This window comes from Arachis duranensis, chromosome 1, assembly GCF_000817695.3.
Source record: "Arachis duranensis cultivar V14167 chromosome 1, aradu.V14167.gnm2.J7QH, whole genome shotgun sequence".
In the NCBI taxonomy this organism is placed as follows: Eukaryota; Viridiplantae; Streptophyta; class Magnoliopsida; order Fabales; family Fabaceae; genus Arachis; species Arachis duranensis.
Genome location: NC_029772.3, coordinates 92,223,116 through 92,234,949, shown reverse-complemented (window position 1 = coordinate 92,234,949; position 11,834 = coordinate 92,223,116). Strand labels below are relative to the sequence as shown.

The 11,834-nt window shown below is 40.5% G+C and overlaps 2 protein-coding genes and 1 long non-coding RNA gene across 3 annotated transcripts in view; 2 read left to right on the top strand and 1 right to left on the bottom strand.

Moving 5' to 3' along the window:
- LOC107458739 (uncharacterized) overlaps nt 1-2,306 on the top strand; it is a gene marked incomplete in the record, with an annotated part of 6,018 nt that extends 3,712 nt beyond the window's left edge. Inside the window, 8 exon segments of the mRNA XM_016076942.3 lie at nt 1-144; nt 307-375; nt 455-607; nt 707-870; nt 984-1,131; nt 1,363-1,485; nt 1,585-1,672; nt 1,766-2,306. Coding sequence (XP_015932428.1) covers nt 1-144; nt 307-375; nt 455-607; nt 707-870; nt 984-1,131; nt 1,363-1,485; nt 1,585-1,672; nt 1,766-1,986 — 1,110 coding nt within the window.
- An 891-nt stretch (nt 2,307-3,197) lies between these two features.
- On the top strand, nt 3,198-3,887 carry LOC107458748 (uncharacterized). Its single transcript, XM_016076953.3, has one exon. The coding sequence runs from the start codon at nt 3,316-3,318 to the stop codon at nt 3,760-3,762; it is 447 nt and encodes a 148-aa protein (XP_015932439.1). The 5' UTR covers nt 3,198-3,315; the 3' UTR covers nt 3,763-3,887.
- A 3,109-nt stretch (nt 3,888-6,996) lies between these two features.
- On the bottom strand, nt 6,997-9,439 carry LOC127741538 (uncharacterized). Its single transcript, XR_008002689.1, has 2 exons — nt 8,675-9,439; nt 6,997-8,145 (listed from the first exon to the last, which is right to left on the bottom strand). It is a non-coding gene; the product is annotated as an uncharacterized LOC127741538 (long non-coding RNA).
- Between the last annotated feature and the right edge of the window lie 2,395 nt (nt 9,440-11,834).

The window sequence follows — 11,834 nt, the reverse complement described above, 5'->3', positions numbered from 1 at the left end:
GCTGTTGCTGAAGATGTAGCAGCTTCTGTTCTGCACTCAAGAATTCCTTCAAATCCTGACTTGCATGCAAGGGACAATATGTACCTTGAAAACACAGAGGATGGTGAAGATAAAAACAATCTGATAGATGTTTCTGAAACTCAGGTGATTATGATTGCATATTCCTCGGTGTTTGTATACTCATCTTTGTTGTGTAGCTGCAGAAATTGTCTCTAGAATAAATTACTTTCTCCGCCTGTTCCCCACTGCTGATTTATTAGTATTATTATGATTATAAATATAAACATTTATTTTTTTCCTCTATAGAGCATCAAGAGCAAGCAACCAGAAACGACAAATTTTGGCTTTCCAGCATCAGATGTTGGAGGATTGCAGGTTGATTGTCTTATTGGTTATATTTCATCTTCTATGCCAATTCAGCTTACCTAACACCTTCCACTTGGAACCTTTGTAGGTAATAAAGAACTGTGACCTTGAAGAGCTTACAGAATTAGGATCTGGTACATTTGGGACTGTGTATCATGGAAAATGGAGAGGCACTGATGTTGCAATCAAGCGGATTACTGATAGGTGCTTTGCAGGAAAGCCTTCAGAGCAAGAGCGAATGGTTTGCTTTTCATTGATAATGGTTTTGAGTTCCCTTTTCCCCTGCCCTTTTTCCATGACTGACGAAATGGTTTACATTGATCATCTGTTTATAAATCAGAGAGCTGACTTCTGGAATGAGGCAATCAAGCTTGCTGACTTGCACCACCCAAATGTGGTGGCATTCTATGGTGTTGTCCTTGATGGCCCAGGAGGTTCTGTGGCAACAGTAACTGAATATATGGTTAATGGTTCTCTAAGAACTGCCTTGCTGAAGAATGGGAGGTAATATCTGCATGCTTTTCTCTATGTGTGCGCCATCTCTTGATTCCTTTGCATTAACCTGATTTGATGTTTTTCCCGAATGATAAGTGTTTGATGCTAATACGATCATACAGGAACCTTGACAAGCGCAAGCGACTCTTGATTGCAATGGATGTGGCCTTTGGTATGGAGTACCTGCATGGAAAAAACATAGTTCACTTTGACTTGAAAAGTGATAACTTGCTTGTGAATCTCCGAGATCCCCACCGCCCAATATGCAAGGTTTAAATGCTTGATATATCATTGGAATTTGACTTCAAAGCTATGCTTTATTAACCGTCCTTTATGGCCTGAGTTTTATTTTCACTAATTTTAGGGCCTTTAGTACTTCGTTTCATGTATGAGTATAACATAGCTTAACTTTTAGCATGGAACAACTAATTACAAATCTGACAATGGCCCTTCCTTTTAGAGAAATAAATTGTTCTTTTACAGCTTTGCTTCTGATATCAGGTTGGTGACTTGGGTCTTTCCAAAGTGAAGCGTCAGACACTGATCTCTGGTGGTGTGAGAGGAACTCTACCTTGGATGGCTCCAGAGCTGCTGAATGGGAGCAGCAGCCTTGTTTCGGAGAAGGTTTATACTGTATCTGACGAACCATTGATGTATTTTGATACTTTCTTCGTGTTTTGTACTCTTTGAAATTGATGCTTGTGCATTGGCATTTGGTTTTAGGTTGATGTTTTCTCATTTGGTATTGTGATGTGGGAACTCTTGACTGGAGAAGAGCCATACGCTGATTTGCATTATGGTGCCATTATAGGTAATCCGCAGTTTGAATCCACACACTAGATTTAGCTACCTCACTTTTCAGTTATTGAGCCGTTGCATCATGGTTATTCCAAATGTAATTCAGGTGGTATTGTGAGCAACACTTTGCGCCCTCCAGTTCCGGAATCTTGCGATTCAAAATGGAGGTTGTTGATGGAGACTTGCTGGTCCTCAGAACCATCGGAGAGACCTAGCTTCACTGAGATTGCCAATGAATTGCGATCCATGGCGACCAAGATCACTGCCAAAGGTCAAGCCCAACAGCAGCAGCAACCCTCTTCCTTGCAGAGCCAAGTGCAGAAATGACTAATTCTCGATTTCTCTGGTTTGTGTTCCATCCAATTATTTAACTCTGTCAACGCATCGTGTGCAATACTTATTGATAGGGAAGGTTTTGTTGGTTCAAGGAGTTGATACACCAAGGCTGTTAGGGGCTATCAGGCATTTAGCTATATTGCACTTTTATCTTACTACATGATACAACTCTTTAAGGGGAACAATATAGAATTATTCATTTCTATTTTGAAAAAGAAAAATATATGTTCACACTTTGATAGTGCTTGTAAATACGGATACTGTAAAGACTTGAACATTTTTAAACCATCGGTATTATTTCTTTTAATTAATTACTACTCCTTTTAATAAGGGTGATGGATCGTTATTTAGTGCTTTACAATTGTGCGGAAGTCCGTATCTCAACTGTGCTTGTTGTTTTCTTCCTTTGTTTCCTCTATTATAATTGAGCTAATTTATGATCCAATAGACTCAAATCTCAGGTTTGAGCTCGACTCACTAAATTCATAAGCTCAAGATATCTACTTTAATAAGTTAGTTTGAGTCAGGCTTTCTGTTTTATTCTTTTATTTTTGGTCTTGCACTTCCAGTTGTAAGTGATCGTGTTCTTCTCCTGGAGAATAGGTCAATTTTGTTACTAGACTGAATCAAATAAAAGGATATGTTGAAAAAAAAAAAAAGGAAAAGATTGCTCGGAGAAAAATTCTTCCTGTTTGTAAGTAGAGGCGTTGGAGCAAAACATGGAAATTCAACTTGGTGTGCTTTGGTTAAATTTGCGTTAAAATACTTTTTCTTCAATGCAAAAAACAATATATAATCAACTAACATAAGATTAGAAAATACCAGCACAGTCGCATATTATAGAGAAAAGATTTTTTATGGGCCGTAGCTATTGGGCTTAACTTTTGAACCCATTTTGAAATTATTCAATTTTTTCGTCGTAAGAAAACATTGCGTAATTTACGCGGGGAGGGAGAACGAACAACGAGTATCACACCACACCACCCCTGTTGAGATTGAAGTACTCGTAACATTACTTCACTACTTGGCTACATTTATTTTGACGGCTAATTTATTTATTACATTTCATGATTTGAGTAATGTCAGTGTATAAAATGCGGAAGAGATCGCGTAATAGAGTAGACTTTAAAATAGCATCTCCGAGAGTACCTCTATCTTTTCATTGGATATTTGCTTGGAACCTTCTAAATTCAAAGTTCAAACATGTCTCCTACGCTTTCTTTGACTTTTCTTCCTCTTGCTTCTAATCATCACCCTCTGCCATATAAATCCTTCCTCTAATAAACAAAGCAACGCAGCCACACACGAATACCAAGAAACATGGGTTCTTACGAGGGAAGACCATTGGTGATGGAAATGGAGCACGATCGAGGTTTTGAAGGCCTGGAAGATGGTAGCGGATGCGGATGCGGATGCTTTCGTAGTCTCAGCTTGAGGTGGTGGCGCGGCGGCGACGAAGAAGGTAAGCGTTTACTGGCGGAGCAAAAGGCTGTCGGCGGCGAAGGAGAACCATGGATGATGGAAAAGTTAAGGAAGGTGAAGGAGGCTTCGGAAGTGATTGCGGGTCCAAAGTGGAAAACTTTCATAAGAAAGATAAGTGGGTATGGCAAGAAGCATCAAAAGCAGAGGTTTCAATATGATGAACACAGTTATGCTCTCAACTTCAATAGTGGAGCTCAAAGCGAAGATGAAGATCACATACCTCCAAGTTTCTCGGCCAGATTTTCTGCTCCTATTCCTGTTGGTCGCCGCCAAAATGAGTCATGATATTAATATAAAATTCTCTGTATACTAATTTTAAGATTGATTCATTCAGTAAAATTTGTTCACATGTTATTCGTATTTTGATTCAACTCAATATGTGAAGATCACTATATTCTTTTTGTTCATAATTTTACGGTGTTTGCCTTATTAACCGATAGAACAGATTCAATTCAAGCCATTAATGGAAGATAATGGAAGAAAACGATTGCGTGAGAAAATTAAAAGTAAACGCGTTGTGGGGAACCACTTGTTCACAAAATGCTCATTTATTCTTTTCTTTTGTTTTATGCCAAGTCAAAAACAAATAGCTTAGATAAATAAACCCGGAACTAATTTTCTTTTAATTAATTACATATTTTATAACGGATACACTGAAAATTTCCCTACTTGCTAGATCTTTTTCTTCACTTAATAGTGGAATTATGAAACTCTACTTTACAAACTATTTTATATTGTTTAAGAAAAAATGTTATGCGCATATAAAAAATTAATTATTAAATTAATTATTAAATTAAGTGACTCCGACGCTCAAGTTAGTGAGAGATATTTTTTAAAGATGAGAACGAAGACTACTTACGAATATATGTGTGTGTTTTCGATATATCCCTTTTACTTAGTGGCTGCCGTTTTTATAGATTTTACTATTGAGTTTGTTTACAGGTTTGTTGGAGTGAATCTCGGGTTTAGCCGGGATTATTGGGTGGTTACGGTCATAGTGCGGCTTCGTTGCTTATCTCTTTGTGAACGTTGTAATTGTGGCCAAGATATGGGTCGTTGGTTCCGATTTTGTAGGGTGCAGTACTTAGCCCCCAAGCTTGACTTGCTTGGGTGTTTTGTAGCAAGTTGAGCTTTAAGTTCGACCTATATCTCGGCTTGCCCTAGATGAGTTAGCCCCCAAGCTCAACGCTGTGTTTTGCTTGGCCTTTTGATTTCGAAAAGCATGTATTCTTCAAAAATTGAATTAATGATTGATTATTGGTTTTTGAAAGTTGTTCTCCCCTGTTTTTAGGAGAACGTGCTGCAATTACTTATCTTAATGACTGCTTGTGGACCGTTTATGACTCCCATTTTCTTCGCGGTTTGTCTCTTGGTCTTCCTATTTTGTTAGTGGGCTGTAATAGATTTTTGCTTTCCTTGGAAATCTGCGAAAAAATAACTCCTTTTTACTTGTTTCTAAAAAATGACTTCCAAAGGTTAGCTTTTTATCTCTTCATTCTTCTTGCTTCTTCTTGTTTCTTCTTGCTTCTTCTCCTGTATTTTGTCGGATAATATTCTGAAAATGAAAAAGGAAAAATCAAAGGAAAAACAGAAGGTCGTTGAGGTTAAAAAGGATGATTTGTATCATTGGGTGCATGATGACGTTAAGACTCGCACTTCTTCGTATTGTTCTTCTAAGTCTCTTCGAGAGCTTCGTACCATGAAATTGACTAGGGATTGTTCTGATATTGCTATCGAACTTCTTCCTTGTTCGTCTGAGGATAGGGTTTGTGAATGTAGGGGTGACTGGGAGTATTTTTATATGTATACCCCTTGCTTTTTTGAGTTGCATGTTAGGTTTTCCTTTTCTTCCTTTGAGTGTGACGTACTGACCCAGTTAAATTGTGCCCCTTCTCAATTGCATCCAAATTTCTGGGCGTTTTTGAAGGCATTTCAGTGTCTGATGTCTTTTCTGGAGTATCCTCCTTCTCTTGGAGTTTTCTTTTCTTTGTTCCAGTCTAAGGGTGTTCGTAAGGGCTTGTGGGTCTTTTTGAGTAGCTTCCCTGGTCGTTCTGTTTTCTTTCTTTATAAGTCTTCTTTTAAAAATTTCAAATCTTTGTTTGTCAAGGTCCGTTCTAAGGAGACTGAATATCATTTCTATCTTGATGACGAACTGTTTGAGAAGTTTTCACTTTACTGGTGTTCCGAGCCTATGCAAATTCTTGAGGCTTATAGGTCTGAGGAAGAGGATTTAGTTATTAATTTCTTGGTAAAAAATTTTGTTGCTGGCGAATGTCTTTCGATTTCTGAAGTGTTGCGTCTTGAAAATGATAATGATAGGGAGGGGTTGAGGACTTATATAGGTAATATACTTGTGTATTTTTAGTACTGATTTATCGTTGACAATTGATTTGATATGTTTGTGTGTAGGTAGTCAGGTTCCTCATCTTACCTCGTCCAGACTTCAATCTTTCCTTGATAAGAAGAAAGAGAAGGTTGTTGGTGCCTCTGCTATTCTGAAGGTTGATGAAGATGTTGCCTTTTCAACTGCGCATCTTGTTTCCTCGAAAAGGAAAAGGGGTGAATCTGATACTTCTGTGGAAGTGTTGTTTGAAAAAGGTAATGCTGCTGCCGAGGTCCCATCGTCGGTTTTTGATCGTCAGCGTAAGCTCCACGGCTTAATTCCTGGGGCGAGCTCTCATTCTTTGTGGAGTGACCAGTACCCCCTTGCTGAGCTCTCCAACAGAGCTTTTCAGTATCCGAGAGATATGGTGCTTACTCGTTGTGCTGGGTTGGAAGCCCTAGGGAAATATGTTCAAGTAATTTCCTCTTCTTTCTCTCTTCTTTGTTGTTTGTTGTTGTTTTTTTTTTGGTTGATGGTTCTTCTTGTCAGGTTATTGCTGCTCGTATGTTGTGCGTTGGTCGTACTACTAAACTGCTCGGGGCCGAGCAGGTTGATGTTGAGAAGTTTGCCGCATTGGAGCGTTCAGTTAAGGAAAAAGATGGAGTTATCATTGACATAACTGCCAAGATGAAAGAGAAGGAAGAAGCTGTTGTTGATGTTACTTCGAAGTTGGAAGAAAAAGAAAAAGAAGTTGCTCGTCTTCAGGAACAAATAAGATCTTTTCAGGCTGAGATAAGAGAGAATGATAAGACCAAAGGGGCGATGACTGCCCGTATTCATGAACTTGAAGATCAAGGTATTGAAATGTTCACTTCAGGATTTGATCGGGTAGTCTCCCAAATTTCGTTGTTTGCTCCTGAGTTTGATGTTAGTCGTCTTGATGTGATGAAGATTGTTGTTGGTGAAAAGCTTGTTCAGGATGAGGCCGGCGAGGACCATGACGAGAACGTCTCGCCGCCTGTTTGAATATCTGTATTAGAAAGTAGATGGGACTTGTATTTTTTTTAATACTGATTTTGGTTTTTGTTTCCGACTGTAGTGACTGTTGTTCCGAGCTTATGTCTCAGTTGTATTTTGGTATGATGTTTTATGATTGCAACTTTGATGTTTGCTGATTTATAGTTTCTGTAGGAATATGAATGAATAATATAGTGAATATATGCCATTTGAAATTGTTCCTCATGTTTGGGGTTTGTAGGATGGTCGGCCTCGTTAAAACCTACCTGAGTAAACCCTCCTTAGGGAAAAACCTCGTGGTTAGGAAAAAGAGTACCTGGCCATCCTACTTATTACAGTAAAGTGATAAGCTATAGTAGTACTTGAGTGACGAGATGTTCCATGTGTTTGGCAAGGTTGTTCCATTCAATGTTTCTAGGCGATAGGCTCCTTTGCCGACTACTTTAGCAATCCGGAAAAGTCCTTCCCATGATGACGCTAATTTTTCATGACATGGCGGTTTTCGGATATCTTCTAGTTGTCTGAGCACTAGGTCTCCTTCTTCAAATGTTCTTTATCTGACTTTCTTGTCGTATTGACGCTTCATTACTGATTGCATCGATCTTTGCCTCAGTTCTGTGAGGTGGCGTTCTTCATCAATGACATCAAGCTCAGCGAACCGAGCTTGCCTGTTGGCGTCTTCATTGAATTGTTCGGTCCGGGTTGAGCCATAAGCAAGCTCTAAAGGAATCATACATTCAGCTGCATACACTAAACGGAAAGGGCTCTCCTTTGTTGTGGATTGTGGAGTTGTGTTATAGCTCCACAATATTTCTGGTATGAGTTCGGCCCAATGGCCTTTAGTATCGATCAGTTTCTTCTTAAGAGCCTGCAAAATCACTTTATTAGCGGCCTCTGCAAGCCCGTTAGTTTGTGGGTGCTCGACAGAGGAAAAATGGTGTCTAATATTCATGTTAGTTAGAAAAGTGATAATTTTTTGACACTAAACTGCCTACCGTTATCGGAAACAATTTCTCTTGGCAAACCATATCTACAAATGATAAATTTCCAAATAAACTTTTGTACCTTGTCCGAGGTTATTTTTGCGAGTGGCTGTGCTTCTATCCAGTTTGTGAAATAATCAATAGCCACCAAAAGGAACTTTACCTGTCCTGGTGATATTGGGAGTGGTCTGAGGATGTCCATGCCCCACCTGTGAAAGGGCCAGCTGGCGTCGGTCATGTGTAATGCCTCGGCCTGGCTGTGTATTAATGGCGAACACTTTTGACATGACTCACATCTTCGAACTTTATCTGTGCAGTCCGATCTGAAGGTCGGCCAGTAATAACCTACGCGCAAGATTTTTGATGTTAGGCTTCTGCCTCCGATATGATGCCCGCAGATACCCTCGTGTACTTCATCTATTGCTATTTTTGTGTCTTCTCCTGCAATGCATTTGAGTAGAGGCCGAGAGAATCCGCGCTTGTATAATGCGTCCCCAACTAAGGTAAAATGTGCTACCTTTCTTTTGAAAGATCTCGGATCGCCCTCCGGTATTGTCCCTGTCTTTAAATAATGTATTATGGGAGTTCACCAATCTTCTCCCTGTGATATGTTTAAAACATACTGCATATCTAGGCTAGGTTTTGTTAGTGTAAGATGTACCAAATTTTCTGATTGTTGACTTTCTCTATAGGTCGCTAGCTTTGATAGTATATCTACCCTACTATTTTGTTCTCGTGGTATATGTGTTATTTCAAATTTTCGAAAACCTCTTATCATATTCTGGAAAATATGTAGATATTTTTCTAAGAGGGGGTCTTTAGTTTGAAAATTACGTGTTACCTGCTGTACTACGAGTAAGGAGTCGCAGTATACCTGCAAGTTCAGCACTTGGATTTCTTTTGCTAGTCTTAACCCTGCCAGTAGCACCTCATACTCGGCTTGGTTATTTGTTGTTTGGAACATGAATTTGATTGATTGTTCGACATGTACGCCTTTGCTGTCTCTTAGTAGTTTACCTACTCCACACCCATTGTCATTGGATGCTCCATCTACATACAATTCCCTTGACTCTTGTTCCTCTACTATACTTGTGAACTCTGATATGAAATCGGCTAGAGCTTGGGCCCTGGGGGATCCCCTGGACTGATATGTGATGTTGAATTCTGAGAGCTCGACCGACCACTTTGTGAGCCTTCCTGCCAGGTCGGGTCTCGCTAGGATTTACCGTAGTGGTTGGTTGGTCCGAACAATAATTCGGTATCCTTGGAAGTAGTGACGCAGCCTCCGAGCTGTGATGATAAGTACAAATGCTAGTTTTTCTATCATTGGGTACCTTGTTTCAGCACCCTGCAAAACTTTGCTCACGAAATATACTGGGTGTTGCTCCTTGTCGTTTTCTGTTACAAGTACTAAACTTATTGTGTTAGTTGAAACCGAAAGGAAAAGATATAACGGCTTACCTTGCTCTGGCTTTTTTAATATAGGTGGTGATCCTAGGGTATTCTTGAATTTTATGAAGGCTTCTTCACATTCTTCTGTCCAATTGAACTGGTCCGACTTCTTTAGTGTGTTGAAGAAGTGATATGATTTTTCTGCTGCTGCTGGCAAGAATCTGGAGAAATCTGCCAGCTGACCTGTAAGCTGTTGGACTTCTTTCTTGTTCCTAGGAGATTGCATGTTGATTACTGCATTGCATTTGTCGGAATTTGCTTTTATCCCTCTGTGGGTTAGCAAGAAATCGAGGAATTTTCGACCTTGTACTCCAAACGCGCACTTTTCTGAGTTCAGTCTCATGTTGTGCTTTCTGAGCTGTTCGAATATTTCATTCAAGTCTTTTTTATGTTGTTCTTCCGAGGTTGACTTCACCACCATGTCGTCTACATATATTTCGATGTTTCTGCCGATCTGATTTTTAAAGACTTTGTCCATTAACCGTTGATAGGTTGCTCCTGCATTTTTTAGCCCAAAAGGCATGATTTTGTAGCAAAAGCTTCCTTGGTCAGTGATGAATGCCGTATTTTCTTCATCTCCTGGGTGCATGAGGATTTGATTATAGCCTGAATAGGCATCCATGAAGCTGAGTATCGGGAAGCCTGATGTGTCGTCCACCAATCTGCCTATGTTAGGAAGCGGATACCCATCTTTGGGGCACGCTTTGTTTAAGTCGGTGAAATCTACACAGATGCGCCATTTTTTCGAGTTTTTCCGCACCATTACGACATTTGCTAACCATGCTGAAAATCGGATTTCCCGAATAAACCCTGCCTCTAAGAGCTTTTTGGTTTCTGCTTCTGCTGCCTTTCTTCGTTCATCGCCCAGATTCCTTTTCTTTTGTCGTATAGGTCGGGCGTTGGGGTGGACCGCCAACTTGTGGCAGATAAAGCTTGGGTCGATGCCAGGCATATCTGCCGATGTCCATGGAAAGAGGTCGGCGTTTGTTTTTAATAGTGCCATAAGATCGGTCTTCTGTCCTACGATTAATACGGACCCTACATTAGTAAATTGCTCATCTTGATTTAATATTACCTTTTCAAGATCGTCCATTGGTGTGGGGCGATGGTTGCCACTTCGGGAGTCAAGTTCGGTCAAAGTTGGTATGTTTGCCGAATTATACACCGTATGGATCCGAGGCGCCTCATTTTTTACGGATTTGACGCTGGCATTGTAGCATTGCCTGGCTTCCTTGTGGTCGGCGTATACTGTCCCCACCGCGTCATCCTGCAAAGGGAATTTTACACAAAGATGGACAGTTGAGACAATGGCTCCAAAAGCGTTTAGCGATGGACGCCCTAAGATAATGTTATAAGGGCTGGGGCAATCAACCACCAAAAATTGAATATCTAATGTTTTGTTATTTGGTGGTTCTCCGATTGTTGTTCTCAACCAAATATATCCTGATACCGATACCTTTTTCCCGGAGAACGCTACCAATTCTTCGGGTGATGGCTGTAGTGCCTTGTCGCTGAAGAGCATCTTTTTGAAGGTCGAGTAGAACAAGACGTCGGCACTGCTTCCTGGGTCGAGTAGGACCTTCTTCACTGTTAATTCTCCCATGTAGACTGAGATGACAACCGGGTCGACTAAGTTCAGACAGTTTGTTTTGAAGTCGGCCGCGCTGAAGTTGATGTGAGAGTTCGGTATTGATGCTTGCCTTTCTAGCTGGGATCCTTTCATTGTCATCATTGTTCTGTAGTTTCTTTTCTGGGCCGAGGTTGTAGTCCCTCCGCTTGCAAAATCACTTGAAATGTAGTTAATAATCCCTTTAGATGGGGGGCGGGGTTTCGACCTGTTTTTGCCTGCTTTCTCTTTCTGGTTCTCACTACCTCCTGGCTGAGATATACTTATCTAGGAGCCCTTGCCTTGCCAATCTCTCCAGCAAATCTTTTGCCATTATGCATTCATTCGTCGTATGTCCGAACTTCTGGTGGAAGGCGCAGTGTTTATTTTTGTCCACAACTTCTGGTCTTGGTATGTTCCCGCTTTGACTGGTAGTTTGATCAGTTTATTATGCAGGATCTCCTTGATTATATCCTCCCGTTTCGAGTTGAATTTTGTGTATGAATCAAACTTAGGCGCTAGTTTGAATGGCTTTCTTATGTCTCTGCCGGTGGACCTTTGCGGTCTTTCTTCTTCTTTTTTCATCGGCTTTTCGTTTCCTCAGGCCTCCCTGAGCTCTTCGATTTCAATCTGGCCCTGAGCTTTTTCATGGAATTCTTCCAGCGTTTTCGATTTTGCCACCGCAATCGCTTCCTGAAACTTCCCTGGTCGGAGGCCGCTTTTGATTGGGTGCAGTTGTACTTCAGGGTTAAGATCGGGTATTTGCATGGCTGCTTCTGTGAATCGCGTCATGTACTCTTTTAAGCTCTCTTTCTGCCCCTGCTTGATGGTGCTGAGGTAATATGAATCTCGTACATAGATCTTTGATGCTGCAAAATGGTTTACAAATAGTTTAGTGAACTCGTCAAAACCTGATATTGATCCTACGGGCAAGTTAGAAAACCATAATAAAGCAGCTCCATCCAAAAAGGTCGGA